Source organism: Apostichopus japonicus, chromosome 23 (genome assembly GCF_037975245.1).
Source record: "Apostichopus japonicus isolate 1M-3 chromosome 23, ASM3797524v1, whole genome shotgun sequence".
Classification (NCBI taxonomy): Eukaryota; Metazoa; Echinodermata; class Holothuroidea; order Aspidochirotida; family Stichopodidae; genus Apostichopus; species Apostichopus japonicus.
Window position 1 is genome coordinate 1,210,125 of NC_092583.1, and position 23,059 is coordinate 1,233,183.

General features: G+C 38.0%; 3 protein-coding genes across 7 annotated transcripts in view; 1 reads left to right on the plus strand and 2 right to left on the minus strand.

Moving 5' to 3' along the window:
- Positions 1 to 8,972, minus strand: part of LOC139964813 (uncharacterized) — a 26,566-nt gene extending 17,594 nt beyond the window's left edge. Inside the window, exons 1-9 of one of the 2 annotated variants that reach the window (XM_071966812.1) lie at positions 8,688 to 8,972; positions 6,964 to 7,562; positions 6,440 to 6,520; positions 5,962 to 6,099; positions 5,399 to 5,488; positions 3,961 to 4,050; positions 3,713 to 3,802; positions 3,043 to 3,159; positions 1,664 to 1,759 (exon numbers count right to left, since the gene is read on the minus strand). In XM_071966812.1, the coding sequence (XP_071822913.1) occupies positions 1,669 to 1,759; positions 3,043 to 3,159; positions 3,713 to 3,802; positions 3,961 to 4,050; positions 5,399 to 5,488; positions 5,962 to 6,099; positions 6,440 to 6,520; positions 6,964 to 7,175 (909 nt within the window). In that variant the 5' untranslated portion in view covers positions 7,176 to 7,562; positions 8,688 to 8,972 and the 3' untranslated portion in view covers positions 1,664 to 1,668. Of the gene's footprint in view, positions 1 to 1,663; positions 1,760 to 3,042; positions 3,160 to 3,712; positions 3,803 to 3,960; positions 4,051 to 5,398; positions 5,489 to 5,961; positions 6,100 to 6,439; positions 6,521 to 6,963; positions 7,563 to 8,621 lie in introns of both variants that reach the window. The other variant, XM_071966811.1, reaches the window with a different exon arrangement.
- Positions 8,973 to 9,327: 355 nt separating this feature from the next.
- Positions 9,328 to 12,006, plus strand: LOC139964811 (dnaJ homolog subfamily C member 22-like). Its single transcript, XM_071966805.1, has 3 exons — positions 9,328 to 10,532; positions 10,966 to 11,207; positions 11,805 to 12,006. The coding sequence occupies exons 1-3, from the start codon at positions 9,929 to 9,931 to the stop codon at positions 12,003 to 12,005; spliced, it is 1,047 nt and encodes a 348-aa protein (XP_071822906.1). The 5' UTR covers positions 9,328 to 9,928; the 3' UTR covers position 12,006.
- Positions 12,007 to 14,263: 2,257 nt separating this feature from the next.
- The window catches only part of LOC139964798 (uncharacterized), a 46,359-nt gene continuing 37,563 nt past the window's right edge, over positions 14,264 to 23,059 (minus strand). For 3 of the 4 annotated variants that reach the window (XM_071966768.1, XM_071966770.1, XM_071966767.1), the window contains exons 32-38: positions 22,690 to 22,911; positions 20,217 to 21,206; positions 18,201 to 18,261; positions 17,489 to 17,711; positions 16,208 to 16,450; positions 15,414 to 15,564; positions 14,264 to 14,412 (exon numbers count right to left, since the gene is read on the minus strand). In XM_071966768.1, coding sequence (XP_071822869.1) covers positions 14,272 to 14,412; positions 15,414 to 15,564; positions 16,208 to 16,450; positions 17,489 to 17,711; positions 18,201 to 18,261; positions 20,217 to 21,206; positions 22,690 to 22,911 — 2,031 coding nt within the window. In that variant the 3' untranslated portion in view covers positions 14,264 to 14,271. The remainder of the gene's footprint in view (positions 14,413 to 15,413; positions 15,565 to 16,207; positions 16,451 to 17,488; positions 17,712 to 18,200; positions 18,262 to 20,216; positions 21,207 to 22,689; positions 22,912 to 23,059) is intronic. The other variant, XM_071966769.1, reaches the window with a different exon arrangement.

The following is a 23,059-nucleotide window of genomic DNA, read 5'->3' on the forward strand; positions in this document are numbered from 1 at the left end:
TCACACCTTGGAACTGGGAGTTGTTGCATTAAATGTCTGAAAATTAACTTTGACCTCATATAACTTCGCACACGAAGGTCACACGGGGGTCAACCCATTGATATTTATGATCAGAAGTTACCTTTAACATCTGAAAATAGCATCGAAACTGTAAAAATCCACAAAACACTAAAAAGGTCACCAGAGGTCAAATTGAGGTCAAGGGTCAGCCAGATGCTGGTCGACAATTGGATTAAATTGAAGCAACTCCCAACCCTAACGGACAATTTGTTCTCAAGTTATCGCAAAAAATACTAGTTTTTTATCATTAATTGACCTTTGGTGACCTCGGATCACATGACCGTTAAGTTTGAAAATATTCCCCTATACCATTTGCAACTTGTCTCAAAATATCAACTGTGTAACACCTTGGCACTGGGAGTTATTACACTAAATGTCTGAAAATTAACTTTGACCTCATATAACTTAACATACAAAGGTCACCTTGGGTCAACTTATTGACATTTTTGATTGATGAGACCTAAATTAGAGCATCAAACTATAAAAATTCAAACATTTTTTTCTTTGCCCATTTTCTACCCCCAAAATACTAGTTTTTTGACATTAATTGACCTTTGGTGACCTCGGATCACATGACCGTTAAGTTTGAAAATATTCCCCTATACCATTTGCAACTTGTCCAAAAATATCAACCATGTCACACCTTGGAACTGGGAGTTGTTGCATTAAATGTCTGCAAATTAACTTTGACCTCGTATAACTTCACACACGAAGGTCACACGGGTGTCAACCAATTGACATTTTTGATCGGAAGGTACCTTTGATATCCAAATCTAGCATCAAAACCAAACATTTTCTTTTTTGCTCGTTTCCTCCCAAAATAAGCACATTTTTTCTAATGTGACCTTTGACCTTTTGACCTTGGTTTCAGATGTAGTTTAATCTCCTGATTCCAAAAAACAAAACGAAAAGTCTGTACAACCATCCTAACTCCGACCGAAAAACTTTGACCCCATATAACTTCGCACATAAAGGTCACACGGGGTCAACCTATTGACATTTATGATCAGAAGGTACCTTTGACATCTGAAAATAGCATCGAAACTGTAAAAATCCCAAAAACACGAAAAGGTCACCAGAGGTCAAATTGAGGTCAAGGGTCACCCAGATGCGGGTCGACAATTGGATTACATTGAGGCAACTCCCAACCCTAACAGACATTTCGTTCTCAAGTTATTGCAAAAATACTAGTTTTTTATCATTAATTGACCTTTGGTGACCTCGGATCACATGACCGTTAAGTTTGAAAATGCTCCCCTAACCAGTTCACAACTTGTCCCAAAATATCAACCTTGTCACACATTGGCACTGGGAGTTATTGCAGTTTTAATATTTTCGGTTTTTGGACCATAACTGACCTTTGGTGACCTTTGTGGGCACCAAAAACAATAGGGCACACCTTCTCCATATGGCGGATCTATAGTCCAAGTTTGGCCTCTATCCAGCATTCCCTTATTGAGATAGAGCGTACCCAAGCAAGTGTCACAGACACACACACACACACACATACACGCATACATACACACACACACACGCCAACCTGACTGCATAGGTTCCTTTTGCTAAAGCAAGGAACCAAAAAATCAAACCGAATGATACTTACACTAGTCAAAGCCTTTCATCTTTTGTTTTTGCTTTTTGTAATGCTGGTAATCTAGCTATTACTGACATCAAATTCTGCGCCTTATACGAAGGTAGGCTGGAAGAAAAGAGAGAAAAGCTGTAAATCACTTTTACTGGATTAAAAAAAAAAAAAACATGTAGAATCAAAACTCTGAGTAATATATTTAGTAATATGCCAAACAATTTTCAAATTAAAGTTAGAATTAAAAAATGATTCTTTTTAAGCAAAGTAGGACACTAGGCTGAAGTCTAGGTACATCAGTCTATGTTCAACTATTTTAAACTGGATTTGAAAATATACAAGGATTTCTGTAGGTTTTGAGTTCCTGTGGTGTGACACTAATAAATTGTTATAATGTTGAATAAATGTTGCATTAATGTTGAATAATGTTGAATAAATGTTGAATTAATGTTGAATAAATGTTGAATAAAAATTGAATGATAAAATGGACGATAATCACATGACAAATACGGACAAATACGGACAAATACGGACGTTAAGTCATCTGGTATGAAACATAAAACGTACTGTATGATTCTCTGATATTTTACGATGGAACCTAACATGTTATTAAAACAAAATTAAAAATCTCAATGGGAAATGTGAACAAACAAAACCTGAAACCCATCAGAATAAGCAAATGCTGGATTCTAAAAGTGCAAACATATATCTTACATTGTTTTTTTGTGCTCTTTCAACTAGCTTTTAAGTTTTTCCCAAACAAGATTGAACTTCATGGTTTCAACATCCAAGAAGGGAATGACTTATAAATCCATGTTTTGTACCCCCAACAACTCCTTCCCATTCTCCCTCTTCCTTCACTATCCATATACGTCCAACCACAGACAAGTTTTTCTACCAAGTCATTCATTTTTCTCTTTACTCACCATTCTCAGCCCCTTCCAACCCCTCTCCCCAGCCCCCCTTTAAACTAACTCTCTCTTTGTTATAATCCTCTTCGAAGTTGATCTCCATCAGACCATTCATCACCTGCTTACATTCATCTCAAACCCCAATGTTTTGTCTAACTCTACTCTTTTCCTTATTCATCGTTCCAATCAATTCGTCCGTCCCCATCTGGCGAGTTCACCTCTATTCCTCTCTTTTCAGTTTAGTCTGCCTCTAAAGAAGATCCTGCTATGAGATTGAAACCATCCGACCGTCGAAACCATCAAACCATCTTACTTTATTGCAAGACTGTTAGTCATCATCGGTCATAGGTATATATCACAGCAGACAATTCAAAGTTACAAACATAATTCTCTAGGAATTGTGAAAGTGACATGTATTTTTTTCTTGGGTGGGGGGGAGTGGGGGGGGGGTGTTTACAGAGAAAGCTCTTCTTAGGATTCACTTACTCATTAATTTGCCCTTTCCCTCTTCCTTTACCAGATGAAGAGGCTAACAACTTTGGACTTCGCGGAGGTGTCGGGTTAGTCAGTGTGGTAACACCCGGCACTTCGGAGCCAGAGTCGCTGAAAGATGAAAGGACTTTTCAATTTGTGGTAATACACCCGAGGATACAATTGTAAAAAGAGATTTCAAAATACTGAAATGAGAAAGTAGCTTATGCTGTTGGTTGGACGGCAAGAGGTGAACCAACATTTTTTTATGGATCTAGTTGTTGTTTGTTTTTCATTTTCGTGGAGTTGGGGGGGGGGTAGGGCAGGGAGGTACTGAATGGAGAGGATGGGCATAATACAACCATAATCATAAAGAGTTTGAAATATTAAAATGTGAAGCAACCATTCATTGGAATATCATACAGATTATAGAGATGGTTTTGTTCTCCAGGATGGCGTTTATTGTCAGACTACTCGTATTATGGTTTTGTGCTCTAATGTATTCTTTCAACCCCACTGAAAAAAAAATTACCATAGAAACGTTTTCAGTTCAATCAACATTTTGTGATGAAGTCGATGTTTTGGGTTTGCGTTCACCATCAGGAAACAATGCCTTTTGGGGAAAATAACTGACCTCTATCTGATACATTTGTCTTATAAGAAATATTTGAGATTGGTCACTTACCCATCTTCATTAACAACAACCGCACCGGGTAAAGATGACAAACTGCTGAAAGGTGAGAGCCGTTGTGTCGATGACTGCAATGTCCCAGAACTGAAGAAAATAAATATATTCGGAGGCTCTTTAAGTCCTCCTATCAAAAACGTTATGTATTTCTAAACTGATGCAGAGATCACCTGCCCATTATACGACATTTGCTGAGCCCAAAATCCCCCAAATTAGCTTTCAAGATCCATTTAAACTAGACTTACCTTGCAATATCAAGAGTTTGCGAAATGTGTGAAGGAGTAGCAATTCCCAGATAAGAAATCTGTTGTGGAGTAGCTTGTACTGCTTGGAAGCTGTGGATAAAATAGACATACATAATAATAATTTCTTCTGTTTTCAGTTTATTCTGTAACTTCAGTGGAATCTGCCATTTACAAAAAAAGGGACACTGACATGATTTTCTGTCAGAAGACGTAAAAGAACATAAACAGATCATAAGTCTGTTGACAATCATCAGTCAATGAATCCTCCTGATTTTGGGACCTAACATAAGCCCTGTGTTATTGCTTATATATCAGCAAAATATCACTGGGTTGCTCTCAAAAGCCTGTGTTAGGCCTATGTACAGTAACGGATGTGTGTGTGTGTGTTGCAAATCAGGAAAAGGCCAGCCTAGCGAGAACTCAATTTGAGCCAGTACATCTTTTTAAGCTCTTTGCAAGTGGCTAAACTTTTGAAGGTGTAGGCTTGGGGGATAATCATGCTCTTTACTAGTTTTTGAAGGTCTGTACATCCAAGTGGTGGAGATGGGAGGGGAAGAGAAGGGGACAGAAAATGGGAGCGACATGAATCCTTTAAGTTTTTACACATTTCGACCTCTGGCCCGAGACTTGTAATTGTAAACAGAAGTATGTTTCTAACGTTTGTGGTCAGATTAGACCAATACCCTTTGCAGGCCAATCTTTCCACTCTTTCTATATTGATATAGAAATCTCACAGAACCTTCTTTTCTTTTCTTTTTTCCTTTTTTGATGTGCTTTACAATGGTGGCCTTTAGCAATCCATAGCAATAGTCAATCATGACTCCACATCAACAACAACAACAAAAAATCAAAATTCTATGGCCAAAAAGTTGTTATAATATTTGTTATATTCTGACCACTAACGCCAATTGCATACATCTTATGAAACCTAGATGTGGTATTGTTGTCAACTATTGGAAAATGAGCTGAAATTGAGACTGACTGTTTATTTAAGAAGCTACAGTCAAAACTGATGGACAGAAAAGATCTTGAAAATGATGTTGAAGAAATGAGACAAGTGTAATATTCACCATCCAGTAATGACAAAACTTCATAGAAATTATTTTGCTGATACGGTATCGGGCACTACATGCAGGCGAAACTGTAGGCAAACTTTCAGAGCCTTAGATACGGCATTGCAAACTATCTAAGCGTAGTGCCACCAATGGCTGAAAATGCCTCCCAGATCGCTGGAAATGGCACTTCCCAGGCCTTGTAAGTTGCATCTTACCATTTTCTCTTTGAAATTACTAGCGATATCATAAAAACATACCAAAAAAATATGCTCAAGGGAGGGGGCGGCTGCCCCCTTCCCCCCCCAGCTACGCCCCTGACTACATGTACAACCTTGAAGTGAAAAATTGAAAGAAGACAAGAATATTGGTCATGAAAGCCTTACCCTTGATTTTCCACAGTTCTTGTACCAAGTGAAGAAGGTGATGTCCCGAAGGTAACAATGTGTTGTTTCCATGTTCGTACTGCACTGAAGCTGCAGGCGAATTGAGACATTTGAAATTTTATTGAAGTCAACATGTCTTGTGATACTACAGCATTGCAGTGTATACTTCCTTCAAGTCCAAAATTAAATCACATTTAAACTTAGTGATTATTCTTCTTAGGTGGTCATGACTTTACTTAAATTTGTTCCCTTTGTTCTGGTTTTTGTCATATATAGATCTATTGCTCTTTGTCAAGGGGGGACTGCTCCAATTATAAGCTATGCTTCCTCAGTACTCCTCCACCATCTTGTGAAAATGTTGTACTGTTGTATGGAAATAAACTCAAACTTAATATATACCGTATACAAACAGTGAACTATAAAAGGCAGCTGGAAATGAAAACACAGGTCTCCAAAAGTGTTGCCAAGAATTGTTACTATATGACAAAACATGGAAGAGTGCTGTGAACATGCATCATCAGGTGTAGATAATTACGATAAAGTATAAGTTAGCAGTCACTCACACATCACTGTCAGCATGTCTCGCAGACTGTAAGGAGTTTGCGGTACTCAAGAGAGCTGCCTGTTGTGTTGTTGTTTTTAAGGTATTTGAGGTGCTTAGAGGTGTTGTCTGTAGTTTCCTTGGAGGTACTACTTTGGAGCTGCAGAAAAGAGTGGAAAATTGTCTTTTCTAATATGTAAAATTTATGTATCCTGTTTTTGAAGCTTCATCCTAAAGCCAAGGGGTAAGGGGGGGGGGGAGGCAGCGGTGGATAGCAGTAGGGGCTTCTATACTAACCTTACAGTCAGTAGGGGGGTTTCTCTTCGAGAATCTTGACTGCGCAATTATAGTCTTATGCCTCAATATGTGAGATGGTTCTCCTGGCAGAGAGCAAATAAGGTGGGGTTCAAAACTCTTATGGTAGGGAAACGGACAACCCCCTAATCCCCTAAAATCACACCCTACATTTTGAAATACAGTTATTATGGATAGAGGCTTACCCTTGATTGTCAATTCTTTTTGTTCCATGCAAGGAGGAGGTGGAAGATTTCTTCGGGTTTCTTGCTTGGACTGCTTCGAAGCTGAGAACAGATGGCAAAAATTAACATTATATAATTGGGATAAAAAATATCACATTTTATTTTCTACTGGGGATGATACTCTGAGACCCCTTGCATAGGGAATCAACTTTGTTGACCCCATGGCCACACCCCACCCCTTCCATTAAATTCTGGATCTGTCCATGTTACCTTTTCTCTGATGGGCTACTTAGCGTGGACATTTTTTGTAAATGATTTTTAAAGGAGACAGTGTAAACATGTACAGCAAATATATGTCATGTAACAGTTGAACATAACCGTGGTGGATGTTAAGCTGTTCTGGAACATGCATGTCAAAACACTAAACATGCTTACAAAATCTTTGGAAATGATGTAGTTTTTCTACGACTGAATACAGTCACTTGGCAGGTACCATAATATACTGTAGGATGTATGTTCCAGGCCAATCTGAGAATATTACTCACTTATCCAACACCATCTTTGCCATATCCACGTCCGTCCGAAGGCCGTATCGTTTCTTTATGCTGTTCCATCTTTCTAGGTGGTCACCAACCCGAACACGAGACAAATTGCTCCTTCTGTTGGAAGCTCGATTTCTTGCCATTTTCTCTTCAACAGACATACCAGCAGTTCCTTTGTGAACACGCTTACGCTCTACTTCAAACTTTGGATCCATCCTGATTCCCTTCTATACTTAAGGCACTTCACTCGCATGAATTTAGTTTTCATCCGATTTGTCGAAATGATTCCTGACCATTCTTTATTTGTTGGCTAATACAGTAAGCAAAATGTATAGGCAGCTTGCATGGCTTTTACAGTTTACATACAGAAAGTCTGTCGTGTATCAGCTGTTTTCGTATAAAGGCAAGCAGTGTTTATCTACGGTGACAAGTAACCTGTTAACAAACTTCCATGGATGAAGGCCATCCATTCCTCCACATGTATTTCTTACTCATATTCAAAATGGAAGTAGCTCCTTCCTTCAGGTGTGGCTAATTTGCATAAATGAGTCTACACAAACTTTATCGAAAGTGATGATGCTTTAATAATCCGATAATTACATCTGTCAGGGAAAGAGAAAAAAAAGCATAAAAAGAGTGAACTACAAGTTAAAAATGTGGTGTGTTTGTTTGTGGTGTGTTTTGTTTGTTTTGTGGTGTGTGGTGTGGTGTGTTTTGTGGTGTGGTGTGTTTGTGGTGTGGTGTGTTTTGTGGTGTGTTTTGTTGGACGGGGTCAATGTGGTGTGTTTTAGTGGATGGGGTCAAGACATTTGTACCATATAAAAATGGACTGTATAAATTTGATAACATTTTTCTGCATGTGAGTTGTTTGCTTTTTTAAGCATTCAGTTATTTCAAGTTTCTTTTCATCATGACTACGAATAAGATAGATCAGTTCTTTACCTCCAATTAGTTACAGAAATAGCAGTATAGGCTTGCTTAGTAACTTTTGAAATTTTTGTCAGATTATAAAAAACCTTTGTTGAGTTACTGATGACATGTAGCTCACTTTGACTAAAAATGGCAGTAACTATTCACAGTATTGGAGTGGACAATGTAAAACGTTTTCAGTTTACACAGAAACACTCTATCAATTCTAAAAATGATAATGTAACACAAATCAATCGAATTGTCTACTAACAATACATATAAGCAAGTACAACCATAAGATTTTCTTTAGGTCAAAAGATTCACCTATGTCTGAAAAAATATCTCTTTTCAATTCTACATTATACAAACTTGTGCACTGTTCAGAAAAAAATTCATTTCATGGTAAGCAGCCATTAATTCAATAATTGGTCTCCATCACAAAATACCAAATTTCCTACTGCAACATAAAAATGCATTTTCTTAGCCTTTGCCAAGTTGCTCAATTCTGTACACACACCTTTAAAGTTACAGTACATGCCTATACCTAGCCCTGTTTTGATAATTTTTATCGTAATGGTATGTGACGATATTATTCAATTTCAAACCCTATGAAATTGTAACGTTCATGTCCAGCAATGATTGTCGTGACATAGTTAATATAGCTACTGCAAGTTACAACTTGTTCACTAGCTTCTACAGTACTAAAGTCATATGTACGTTATGATTGTGAATGCTTGCATGTATTTCATCACCTATGGTTAACATTAGGCCTAACATAGTAACAATACAATAGGCTAATGCTGAGACAATGGAAGTACAATATCAAAACGCGGATGAAGATTGACACCAAAATGTCAAAATCATATCCAGTATGCTCTAGTATAGTTCTGTCACGGGTACGTCGAAATGAAACAGGCGATAAACAGGACATAGAATAGTCAATTTTGGACAGTTTGCGGTGCCAGCTGCAATAAAGTCAAGAGAAATTGTTTAATAGTACAGTAGGTGTGGTTATACGTAAATGTAGGCGCGGCTAATTTGTGCGAAACCCTCATTATTTATCCGGTGCGCTCGCTTACATAACATGGTTGTTATTACCCTTCGGAGACTGTAGCTAGGAGAAATCTATTCAACCAGCCTTTGATGTTTGTTGTTTCACTATAGTATAGCAGTATAGACGTGGCTTATTGGTACGAAACACTCAACGTTTATATATATATCTTTGTTTACATCGCAGGTCATGAGGAGCAGTAACTAGGAAAGTCCATTATTGAAAGGTTACCTGGCAATAAGTTGCAATAAAGTAAAATTTGTATCGGGAAAAATTTGTCAATTTAAATTTATTTTGAAAATTTTGCACCGATATTAAATCAAATAATGATAACGTATCTACAAAAAAGCTAAAATTATTCTCCATTTTATACATTGCGAACAAAGTACCACTTTTGATATTGTATTGTAGTGTCCCAATGACCTCTAACAGCATGTGTAATAAGGAGGTGTACTGTACAAGGATCTTTACTAAGTCTTCATTGACCTTGTGTTCGTATAACCAATTTACGGTCTAGATATCACCAGAATTACTCCTAGCCAGCTTAAACGAAGACGGATACATCTGCAAGAGGAAAACTATTTTGACACAATACTTAAATCTGGTGAACGGCCCTAGAATAATTTGTCCCTACAACTCCTTCAACGAAGGAGGATAAACCAGTGGTAGCCTAAAGCCTACACAGGTCCTGGCAGTATGTGGAGTACAGGTCTAACTTAGGCTAGCCTATGTAGACCCATTGGTACTACTGTACGATAGCACTAAATGTCCTAGGGGTTAATAAGCCAACTGCTAAGGTACAAACATGCAGCATTTGTAGTGTCCATTTTCTTTCCTTTTGTAAGGTTCATACCACTCCTCGGTTACAGTTACTGCACCTGTGATTAAGGTAGTGCACATTGACGATGTGGAACCTATAGATTTTCTGTTTGTAACCAATATTTGACATTGAATCCATGAATCACAGATGACCCAGCGTGGAGTCAATTTATATCAAAATAAATCACCATGGCCAAGAACAAGTGGATTTCATATTTTTTGTGGCTTATAGGTGGTGTTTTCGGTTTGCACCATTTCTATCTTGGACGTGACAGACAAGCATTTGTATGGTGGTGCACAGGTGGATTCTTTGGTGTTGGAGTTTTCAGAGACCTCTGGAGAATTCCAGATTATGTAGACTCTGCAAATAATACACCAGAGTATAAAAGGAAGTTAATCCAACAGATGATGAAGAATCCCAAACCGGCTTTTTCAACCTCTAGATTTTGTGCCCAGTTAGTTATTGGTACTTTCTTTGGCTACTTAACATTGGTAGCCATATCTGAAGATTTTGCTCAGGAATTTCCGGTGGTACGAACTCTCGTAGTACCCTTTGCAATAGCTTTAGGTGTTCACATTGTAGGTAACATCGGTAGGGAACAACAGGGTGCGCTAAAGCCAGCGCTGTATGGATCATACATGCTTAGCCCATTGTTTGCCTTACCCAGCGGTGTAGCATACCAAGCCATTCTAAGTGCCTTCTTATTTCAGAAGAACAAAAGATTCAGGAAAACTCCAGAAGGCTGGATGACTCAAAGTATATGTAGGAGGCTTTTCGTTCTTTTCATTGCAGGTATGTTTTGATGTTATCACTAAAATGGCATTGCTAACAGCTGGACTGTTTTCTAAATAAAACAAAGAAAATAATAATAATTTTAGAGCAGGTTTAGTATAAATGCAGGTCTTGTGTTATCAAAGATTGCAACATGATTCAGAAGAATATGGATTATGCTTGGAAATATCTGAATCACTAACATTTGCAAATTTACTGTTGACTGATTTTATTACATTATTTCTAATACTGATTTGCGATAACAAGATATTTGAATACTTTGGCAATGTGCAGAGGCAGACCAAAACATTTTCCTGGAAAAGCAAAGATGAAAAGAGAATATATGCCAGTTCTCAAAGTTAACTTTCACTTCAAAGTTAATGATTGATGTTGATACTTGTTTCTTTTATAATTTTTAAATGTAATATGTTACATTTCACGTTTTGATCAACAGGATCCTGCATAACTGGTCTTTGGTTTTCGGCAATATACTTCAATGCCTCCATCACCACAGGGGATGGGGAAACGATCAAGGTTAGAGATGCGGTCAATCACTTCTTCAACTCACCTTTCTGGAAGGAATTCGTGGCGACCATGAAACGGTTATATCAGAGAGGAAAAGCCAGAGGTTGGAGACGTCTTTGGTCAGATCTGATGGACTCGTTTGATCCTCTGGGCGAGATGAATGCTTATAAGGTTGGTAACAGATCCAAACATGAGAAGCAATCTAGATTAGCCGGCATTTTTCATATAGGCCTACACAGACAATTAAAGGAGCGCTTTGTCCATCGAGGTTTGAGTTATATTTGAACAAGTTAGCCCGACCCCAAACATTTGTAGTGTAATCACAAAGGTTACTGACCCATAAAAATGTGTATTCCTGATGATCCCATGGTAAAGGGTTTATAGTACTTATGCCAACAAGTATTAACTGTATATTCCTCTTTAAGGGTAAGAGGAAAGGGGGGGGGGGTAGGAGCAGATGGAGAAGAGAATGGTTCCTCCTCCCCTCTATGGGAATAAACTAATTTGGAGAATGGTATCAGATATCAAGTTTAATAACAAACTCAAATCTCAATTTTGTGGGATCAGAAGGATGTATGGTTTACAAAGTACTGACAAATTTCTTTCTGTGCATCCACTTTGGAGTAATGTAGAGATATGTATAGCTTGGTCATATCAAATCTTCACTGATGGTCATCCTTAGATGTCCAAATTGTCTGATGCTATATCTGGAATTTTCCACTCATAATTTCATAAAGTAACTAACGATACATCTGTTTCATTCAAAAGGTGTTGGGACTAGAGCGGGGAGCCACCGATGCAGAGATCAAACAGCGTTATCGGACTCTGGCGCTACAGTATCATCCGGATAAGAGTAAAGATCTTGATAAAGAAGAAGCCGAAAAGAGATTTATGCAAATCCAGGAGTCGTATGAAACGTTGTCCAAGTTAAAAAAGGAGAGAGTGGCTAGAAGGCCACCCAGTCGATAGCCAAACTATCAAAGGCACCGGCTGCAAGGTTCTTGGACTCAATAGAGTCTACAGCATCTCCTCGTTTGATTTAAAAATTTCAAAAGAAACAAAAACATCGAACCACATTCCACTAGATTCACTACAATAAATGGTCCAGTTTTACAGGTGAACATTACCAAAATAGTCCTGCTTACTAGGAAAAAAGATGTAACATATTGTACACCAACCATCAGAGACAGGCACAGAGAAAGGCTTACAATTCTTGATTAAATGTGTCTCGTTGATAGAATTCATTGCACACTCACTTGAAAAACCTGGACTGCAGTTGAAAGATATTAACAGCTCAATGGCAAAAACATAAAATGTTGGTAAATGCTTACTAACAGTTACAAGATAAATGACCAATATATTTGGCATTCTAGCATAATTTTGGGACAATCACATACACCCCGTAGAAAATGTGTGCTTCAAGTTGGTTTTTCAATACCATTAAAAAGATTCAAAAGTTTCTGTACAACAGTTACATGTAAACTGTGTCCTGGATTTTTGTAAAGTTTTCTAAATTTGACACTTGTTTGCCTTTTTCGACGAAGCTGAATTTTGGTTTTACCAATAGACAGACAGATCAGAATGTTTGTAAGTTTTTATTTAAGAGTAGTTTCAATGTCGATTGCTTTATCGTTGATTATTATGCAAATGATTGTTGCCCGTCCTCTCTCTTCAAAAATTATTTTGAGATCATGCAACGTCATTTTCTAGAGATCCCGAAATCATATCGATTTTAATGATAGTTTACTTAATATAAGATTTTGTATCTTTTTTATTTGTCGTTTTTATAGTTTGGTCGTGATCTTTCATTGAAACTTGAAAGCAGGCTACCCGACTGGATGCAACCCCCAACTTGACTATCATAACTGGGAAAATTGTGGAAAGTAGTGTAGTGTTTGCCCTGACTGCCAAATTTTAAGAAATTTAACCAATCTTGAGAAAAGAATTAAGCATTTGACATAAACAAGCAGTAGTAATTAACAACAGAACAGTCTCTGTGTGCGCTCATCAGTGTGCTGGGGGGAGTGGGGGGTCATAGTTCGACTACTAATAACTAGTTTGTGTCGGTACAGTTCAGTCGGGTTCCATTCAGTCCAGAACATTTCAGCTCCACCTTTGTATTGACCTACACCTTTGTATTGACCTACACCTTTGTATTGACCTACACCTTTGTATTGACCTACACCTTTGTTTCTTGCTACACCCATTACAATGAGATTATAATGTACGGTTAACAGTCTTCTGAATCTGATGCCATCCAAAATGGTGTGTTCAGAGTAAGACTTGAACAAAATTGTCAATCGGTATAAAAATTAGTGAAGTAACTATAGTAAACCCTGATTAAAACCTTGATTTGAGAGCGTGGTGTCCAATTGGCTAAGGCGCCGGACTCGTGATCCAAGGATTGCTGGTTCGATACCTGCCTAGTTCATTACATTGTGTCCTTGGGCACTTGCCTCTCTCCACCCAGGGGTTAAATGGGTACCTGCGAGGTAACTTGTCATTGGGCGCAGTATATAACTGCTGCCGACTGGAGGGATTGTCTCTGGAACAGGTTATCATTGACCAGGGGTAATATAATGTCTGTATCGCGCTTTGAGACCTATCGCTGGCATAAAGCACTGTATAAAAAGCTAATATTATTATTAAAAAGAAAAGTAAATTAAAAGTGAATGTTTAGCCTATAAAAATTAACTTGAAATCTACACCTTGGAAGAACGTTTCTGTCTTATTTTTAATATCTAGTTATTTATCATTGTTTGAAATCATGTGTGCTGCAGAGGTATATGGTATTCTCTTAAACTGATGTAAAAGTTGTTAACAATTCATAGAAAGAAGGGTGCATGGAACTAACTATGTAAGCCATTCTTTCCACCTTTTTATGTGCAATTGTGCCTTAAACTATAACCCTGCAAGAAGTCAAACAAAATGGACATAGTACTGATAAACAACATCATTTTTATTTGCTGAGGTTGTTGACTGAAATCTGTAATTTATTTCATTTCTCTTGTGAATTTTTTTTCCATCATTTAGAAAATTGCACTTCTAGGCAGTATATTAATATTACTGTTAATGAAATAGACATATTTTCTGTGTCAATTCGAATATAAAGACAATTTGTAGAAATATGCAATGTTGTTAATGTCAGAATGAATATTAAAATGAAAAATACTATAACACTGATGGAGGAACCGTTGTTCACCTTTTCTTTTTTCGTCTGTAAAAGTTTCTCCAATCAGCAAGATGTCTTCAGCTTTGACAATAGTTGAGGCAGCTTGGTGGAAGAGATGATCGAATTCCTGGGTACAATGGGGGTGCAAGGTGGGTCAAATTGCAGTGAAGGTAGAGGTGCACTTTCTTCCAAGGAGTTATGCATCTGGGTAAATAAAATGTGCAAACAAAAGTTACATTTCTTTGATACAAGAAATTAAATTACTTTGACCCCATGTTTTTTGTTCTCCATCTTGGAGCCCTCCAATTGTAATTGGAATGTACAAGAGAAACTACTGCATGAACATAAAGAAGTTGGGAGCTTTTTGTCTTTGCAAAAGAGGGAAAGATTATTGGTCCAGTGCATATACCCTACCCATTTGGAAAGTGTTCTTTTGCGAATTGTTTCTTTCAATATCAATTAAGCTTGCTTATAAACATCTGGGTAAGATGTAGATGAACTCCATACCCGCCTCCTCCTACCCCACAAAAGAAAAATACCTAGGAAAGGCCTACAAACCATGAGGGGCCATAATTATATATATATATATATATATATTATATATATTATATATATAATATATATTTATATATTATTTATATATAATATATTATTTTAGGAGAGTTGAGAGAGAGCAAGCAGAGGAAACTGGACTACCAAACCATGTCCTGCCCCCTCACCCCCCCATCCACAAACACACAAGCATGTATTTCCGGCTTGACCACTATGGGGTCGAGCAGTGTAATTCATGCCAAAACAAGCTTAACTTTGAAACTTTCAAATTACCGCAGCACTCTTGGTAAACCCCAACATAAATACATTTTGTACATGATGAGAATTAGTCCATTAACCATAGGTTGCATTTTTCAGCTCTCTTGACCTCAACTTAATGAAAATTTATCTCTCCTGCAAACAGACTGGTTAGTTTGGAAGAGTTGATTTGTTCACACCTTGCCATGTATGCCTTGATCTGATAGTGATTCGGCTACTACTGTAGCTGTGTGAAGAGTTGCATAAAAAACAGACGAATAGGTAGCTCAACTAAGGTGCGTAAAGATGGGACTGATCACTCAGTTAACCAACCGGAAAAAACCTGCCGTTTAGTACAAACGGCTGGTTTTGGATGCAACCTATAGCTAATGGACACTTTCGCTGCATGTAAGTACCTTCATGTCAACTAGACTGGTGCCTTTCCATTTCACAAAGTGTTTGACTTCCTTCAGGTTTGGTATAATGGATGGCAACACTACGGCAGTTGGCCTCTCCCACTGGTACACTACTCCTTCCTCCTGTCTGCTGGGAGACGGCTTCGTTCTGCTTTGAGGAGAGAAATCACAGTCTCAACACAATGAAAGTTACAATGGTTTTTTGTTGTTCACAATCTAAATTATTGACTTTGATAGGATTTGCCCTTGTTCAAGTGTTCTAACTAGCACTACCCAATCCACTGCATGTGCACAAGTGGTGGGGGGGGGGAGAGGGGGAGGAGTATTGTGGTCCAGAAGTTAAGACAATGGACATGTACTTGTGTGAGGCACTTTCATCTCACTTGCCCTTCTTCACCAAACTGTTTACTTGAAAGGTAACATCAGTGTTTACCATGGGTTGAGGTTGCATGGACCCTTCCAGGTGTCCTCCCGGGTAGGTGATGATGCGGGGCGCTATAGTGCCCCTGCAGCAACAGTTCTGACCGATGCAAATTTAGGGACTTCTGTGGAGCATTTTAATTACCAATGGTCTAGGGTTAACTATTGTAGGTCCCAACAAAAAGGCATTGGACTTGATACAAGACTATATATCAAAATTACAACTTTATCTTTTAAATATCTTCAATGAAATTTTACATGCAGGAGAGATACAGTATTAAAGTGTAGATCAAAGATAATGCAAAATACATGTAAAAAGGTTTACTGGTAAAGTAATGACGTTTTAGGGTCATTCCCTCTTTAATTCCGTATACCTTCCATGATATCTCTTGCCTGCATTCAACTCCAAAGGGGACGGATATAACATCTGCCCCGCCAGCCACTCGCTGTTCCCCTCCATGGGCTCTTCTCTTCTTCTAATGGGTGTAACAGGGGGTAGGTTGGAAAGTGACACGTTTGGTCGGGATGAACGGGTTCTCATGTTCCTCCTCTGGGTTAGCGGGGAGAGTGTGGTCCAAATCATATTCATCTTACCAAACTCTGACGAACCAAAATGTCTACAGAAGAAAGAAATGAACACACCATAAAAGTTATCTGATCTACTTTGCTTATTTCTTCCTTTGGCAAAATTACAAGAAGCTAAATTTGTTCCGAATAAATCTTTCTACCTCGTAGATTAAATTTGTACTCTATTTTGCAAATTTATTTATCCGAATAAATCCATCCCTTTTTTTCACCTTGTTGATTCAATTTATACTCTAATTTTTGCAATCATGTATATTTTGATGAAATGAGTATCATTGTATCTTGAATAAATATGGAGAAATTGGTAAGAGCTGGATGTTAATGGTCAATATTTTATTCTTTTTTTTCTCTCTTTCTCGAGCTGCTCCTTCCTCTACAAATTCTCTACAAGCCTCTCATACTACTCTCTGATGGAAACTAATATATAAAGGTTCAATTACTCCACAGTAGCATTAATATAACATTTAAACTGAATCTCAACAACATTTGGATGAATATACCATAAAACCATAGTAACGGGGCCTTACCCACTTTTGGGTCATGAACTAAGCTTTGTTGTTTAGGCAGCAGTTTATCAAACTTTCAGAATATTTATCTACAACTTTTTTGCAGAGCATGACAATGGAGACCAATTGTATTAGACATGACCTCCAGCTAGCTTATGGAAAGTCAGAGCATAGATTCTGAGAGGGCAGTGGGGGAGCTAGGGGTATTGGTCAAGGGGGGCGAGAATGGTCTGTAGGGGCGCTTTCGACACAATCTAAGCAGAGCGCCACCACAGGTTGGCGCGGAGCGTACAGAAAATTTTGGAGTAAAGAAACTCCCTAGATCGCCGGAAATGACCCTTTTCCGGTGCAAATTTGCAGATAAATGAACAATAAATAGGTATCATCGCCATTTGTGATAACTCGGAAGTTTATATGGGTGTTGAAAGTACATGCGCTTCATCACAATCCCTGTGGTATCTTTGTGGGTGCTCATGTTTTCGTAGCCCTGACACAATGAGCTATGGGACTATGATTGCAAATTTGACTCTTCTGTAAAATGTCATCATAAATGCTGTTCCTCACTTTGAGTATTTAGCTGACTTTCTCTGCTTCTGAAGATCGTTTGTTTCATCAGTGCCTGTGGAGATACTGTACAACAGCCGCTGGTTCCCTCCCTGTGAGGTCAGCCGAACACCTGCTGGTATGCATGGTAGGATGACAGGCCTAGTCCCCGACAACGATGAAGATGCCACTCCTTCAGTTCTCTGAAATTTACCTTGATCCTTCAAGAAATTCCTCCATAACTCTTAGAACGGACAAAGAATTTGAATGGATCAAGCCGCCTTTTAATTCACAGGCACTTTTGAAAAAATATTTTTTAATTCAAATTTTCATGATTTGCATTCGAAAGGAGTATTTACATACAGGGGACAGAAAGATGTGTCCCCCTTTACAAAATGTTCTTGCTCGCCAGTGTCCTGCATTGGAGACCCAAACAGATGGCAGAAAAGATTACAAACAACCTCACAAGAATATTATAAACTCACAGTATTATCAACAAGATCTGTCAAAGGAGAAGATTGGAATTTGAAATGATGTGCATGTCACCGATTGGCTGTACTACCCTCCCCCATGGAAGCACGAAGCGACCCTAAACTAACTAATAGCTTACATGATATAAGCCAGCTACCTTCACTGTGTTTGATACCCATCAAAAATTAACAATATGCAGTAAGTTCATACAACAGGGTCAACATATTAATATCAAGTTTTCCAGAAGTTGTAAATTTCTTACCAAGATCAGCTTCAGCCTTGGCAAGCCTATTAGCAGTGGATTCTCTACTTTGTAGATTCTCCTGTCAAGAGAGAGAAGATATTTTAAATTATTCATGTGAATGTACAACTAGGGAAGGAATGACCATTTTGGCACTCCATGGGCTACCCTGGCGAGACAATATGGAACATCCATTGTTTTGTACCATGTTCTTAAATCATCGTAATCTGTGACTTGCGGTTGCCGTTGGCACAAGAAAAATTGCACGACGTCACATTTTATCCAGAACGTAATGAGAATATCTTGATGTTTATCTGGACAAAGTTAAGTCCAGCTTACAAAAGAAAACACATAAATAATAAGGGGCGAGATATGAGACGTTCCAGGTACACAGGATTGTGTTAGGTAAATTAGAATTCCGCCATGTTGGAAATATATATGTATATTATACTATATAGTAGTATATAGTATAATATATAGTACATAGTGTATAGTATAATATTGATATAGATGATAGATATACAATTGATGGTAGTATTGTATAGTATATAGTAAAGTAGTTTATAGTATAGTACATAGTGTAAAGTATTGATGATATAGATAATAGATAGTATTGGTGATAGTATTGTATAGTATAGTAGTATATAGTATAATATATATAGTACATAGTGTATAGTATAATATTGATGATATAGATGATAGATATAGTATTGATGATAGTATTGTATAGTATATAGTAAAGTAGTTTATAGTATAGTACATAGTGTAAAGTATTGATGATATAGATAATAGATAGTATTGGTGATAGTATTGTATAGTATAGTAGTATATAGTATAATATATAGTACATAGTGTATAGTATAATATTGATATAGATGATAGATATAGAATTGATGGTAGTATTGTATAGTATATAGTAAAGTAGTTTATAGTATAGTACATAGTGTAAAGTATTGATGATATAGATAATAGATAGTATTGGTGATAGTATTGTATAGTATAGTAGTATATAGTATAATATATAGTACATAGTGTATAGTATAATATTGATGATATAGATGATAGATATAGTATTGATGATAGTATTGTATACATAGTGTATAGTATAGTATTGATGATATAGATGATAGATATAGTATTGATGATAATATTGTATAGTATAGTATTGATGATAGTATTGTATACATAGTGTATAGTATAATATTGATGATATAGATGATAGATATAGTATAATATTGATGATATAGATGATAGATATAGTATTGATGATAATATTGTATAGTATAGTATTGATGATAGTATTGTATACATAGTGTATAGTATAATATTGATGATATAGATGATAGATATAGTATAATATTGATGATATAGATGATAGATATAGTATTGATGATAATATTGTATAGTATAGTATTGATGATATAGATGATAGATATAGTATTGATGATAGTATTGTATAGTATAGTATTGATGATATAGATGATAGATATAGTATTGATGATAGTATTTTATACATAGTGTATAGTACAGGGATGAGACTGAGCCGGGGAAAAAAAATCTGAAATTTATCGATCGCCGTCCTGGGGGAGGGGTTTAAGGGGAGGGGGTGTCCCCCTCCCCTTTAGGATTTTTTGTCAGGTAAGGAGGGGTTAAATGCAAAATGGTGGACTCTAGATGGAATCTATCACATCACGTAACTCGCCAAAAAAGTGTGTAATTTCTGCTTGTATAATTTATCCATTAGCTTTTTTGAACCAAAAAAAAGGCTTTTTTGCTTGCTTTGTGCTATTTGATTCCACCACTGGTCAAATTCGGTGTTTCTTCCCTTCACAGTCCAGCATGTTCGGCAAAAAAAAAAAAAAATTAAATAAAAAAAATAATAAAAAACGCGAATTACGAGAAAAAACCTGAAAATGAAAAAAAAAAAATCGGAAATCCGCGTTTCCGCGAAAGAGTCTCATGCCTGATAGTATATCTATGATAGATAGATGATATAGTATAGATAGATAAAGTATTATCTTGATATAGCATTGTTACCTTCTTCGCACCCTTGGCACTCAGACGTTCGTGTTTCTTAACGTTAGCCACCGTCAATGGATTTGCCTTATTTAACCTCCTCTTTTCCGACGATGGAACTGCGACCTTTGACCTGAGTGCCTTGACCTGAATGCTCTCTGCGATGCTGCTGCTGTCGGCATAGACTCCGCTACTCCCCCAAGTCTCAAGGGTCCTCCCGTCGGGATCTGTCACCCTGATGGTACTAGTGAGGACGCTCTCCACAAAGCCCGACTCTATCTGTTCTTCGTTCAACTCAAACCCACTAGAGGCATCGGTCTTGACTGTGACATAGGATGATGATGGTTTGTTGACCTCTGCGACCTCTTTAAGGACTCGAGTTTCCGAACCATTCCGACCTACCTCCTCTGTATACATCGAATATCCGTCGCTTGTGACGGAATCCGAGTCGCTCACTCGGGCCGCCAAGCTCGAAGTTGAACCGTTGAAAGCTCTCGATTGTCTAAAGAATGAATCGGCATTCATCTTGTAGTATCTCCAGTAGAACGGATTGACGGGGAGAATCATCTTACGCTGGACTGCCCTCTCCGACATACCGTCGACGAGTTTCTCGTACCTCTCCCTGTGCCTTCGTAGCTTCTCCTTCATTCTGACCACCATGCTCTCCTTCTCTCTGAATAACATCTCTGCTTTGGCATCCAGCATGGTCGTATGCATAGTCTGGCGTCTGTTTTGAAGCCTCTTGAGGGAGTCGACGTCCTGGCTTCCACGTCGAGAGACGTCCCCGAATCTCACCGCTTCCGAGGATTCGTCGGATTGGTAGTCCAAGTCGTCCTCACTATCGGATCTGTCGGATGGACTCTCCTCATCTTCATCATCTAGAATGTCTTCTCCGGGGTGTAAGTCTCCCCCCGTCTGTTTCCTTCGAATGGGCCGGTCTACTCTCCTCTTCTGTTTCTTCTTCGTAATCCGTCTGCCTTTTCGTCTGGATGACTGCATCAAGCTTCCATTCTGAAAAAGGAAACACGGAAAAACAGGATAATCCTGGGGTAAAAAACAAATCACGGAACTTTGCAAAAAATGTGGTATAGGTTCCAGTTTGCTTATGCACAGTGTGTTAGGATAATAGATTTTGTCCCCGAAGTAGAAAAGAAATCACAGATATTCTGCAAATTAGCGGAAAAAGCTCATGCCTGGAAAAAGGGCTGTAATAAGTAATAGAACGTATGACAAAGATTACCATGGATTGCAACAAATATGGGGTTGATGCAATTCACAGATTACTTGACAAGTTCCACATATCAACAGTAGAGTCGATTTCTCTAGCACAATCAGAATCAGAATCAAAGACGAAATGACTGCTCTATGCTGACAGTATTTATCTACTCTAGATGAGATGATTGCTCAATGCTGACACCATTCAACTGTAGATGAGATGTTTGCTCTATGCTGACACCATTCATGAACTATAGATGAGATGATTACTCTATGCTGATACCATTCATCTACTCTAGATGAGATGTTTGCTCTATGCTGACACCATTCATCTACTCTAGATGAGATGTTTGCTCTATTCTGACACCATTCATCTACTCTAGATGAGATGTTTGCTCTATATTGACACCATTCATCTACAGTAGGTCAGATGATTGCTCTCTGCTGATACATTCATCTACTCTAGATGAGATGATTGCTCTATGCTGACACTATTTATCTACTCTAGATGAGATTATTGCTCTATGCTGACACCATTCATGAACTATAGATGAGATGATTGCTCTATGCTGACACCATTTATCTACTCTAGATGAGATGATTGCTCAATGCTGACACCATTCAACTGTAGATGAGATGTTTGCTCTATGCTGACACCATTCATTAACTATAGATGAGATGATTACTCTATGCTGACACCATTCATCAACTATAGATGAGATGATTGCTCTAGATGCTGATACCATTCATCTACTGTAGATACTATGGTTGCTCTACGCTGACATCAATGATCATGAGTACATGAGAGGACTACTCATTGCTGACACCAGCTCCATTCTTTTGTAAAATTGATAACGGGTATATTTTAAGTTAATCTGCCATTGTAAGTTTACCTATCATTATATAATACTTTGAGGGTCGCTCTGGGTTTACCATGTTTCATATTGGTTTGTCGAACATAGTTCCAGTGGCAATGGCATTTGAAGCAATGAGGCTTAGCAATCCCCGTTCGATACCCGGCCGGGTTATATTAAGGTGGGTTTTTCATCCAAGAGCAATCTATGGTTTTTTTCCCATCTGAAATGACTTTCTAATAGAAGAGATTCCAAATTTTGAGACAAATGTTGAATTGGAAGCCACCCGACGTGTAAGTTGTAATCCATAAGCCCTTGCAGGTCTCTCCCACATTTTTGGTCGCTTAAGCATCGTGAAAATAATTGCTGATAATTATGATTATGATTATTAATCCTTTCGTATTCAACGAAGAACATAGACGAACCTGAGGTGAATGTTGGTTCCACTCAGTTATCTCAGAGTCGCCTTCTGATATAAATGTAGGATCATCCTCCTCCTCCACCATCTGGCCCCTTCTGCTCCTCATATGAGCCTGCCACTTACGACGGCTGACAATGTGGCCCTGGAGGGACCTCTGAAGGAGTGGTACCTTTGGTGGCAGCGGTTCTGAGGCATATCTGTTCGAAAGATCTCTCAGGACTGATTCCTAACAAGAAATTTGATGAAAGAGGCTTGGATGGGGAAGATCATACCACACACAATATTATACAGACACACAATATCTAAAATGATAGGCTGTAACCTTTAACCCCTCCCTTCTGGGAGCACCAAGTCATATAAATAAGAATAAGAAA

Coding starts and splice junctions, on each gene's coding strand:
- LOC139964811 (XM_071966805.1), top strand. CDS start 9,929: ATGGCCAAGAACAAGTGGATTTCATATTTTTTGTGGCTTATAGGTGGT. Junction 10,533..10,965: donor TTTCGTTCTTTTCATTGCAG/GTATGTTTTGAT, acceptor TTTGATCAACAG/GATCCTGCATAACTGGTCTT. Junction 11,208..11,804: donor GCGAGATGAATGCTTATAAG/GTTGGTAACAGA, acceptor TTCATTCAAAAG/GTGTTGGGACTAGAGCGGGG.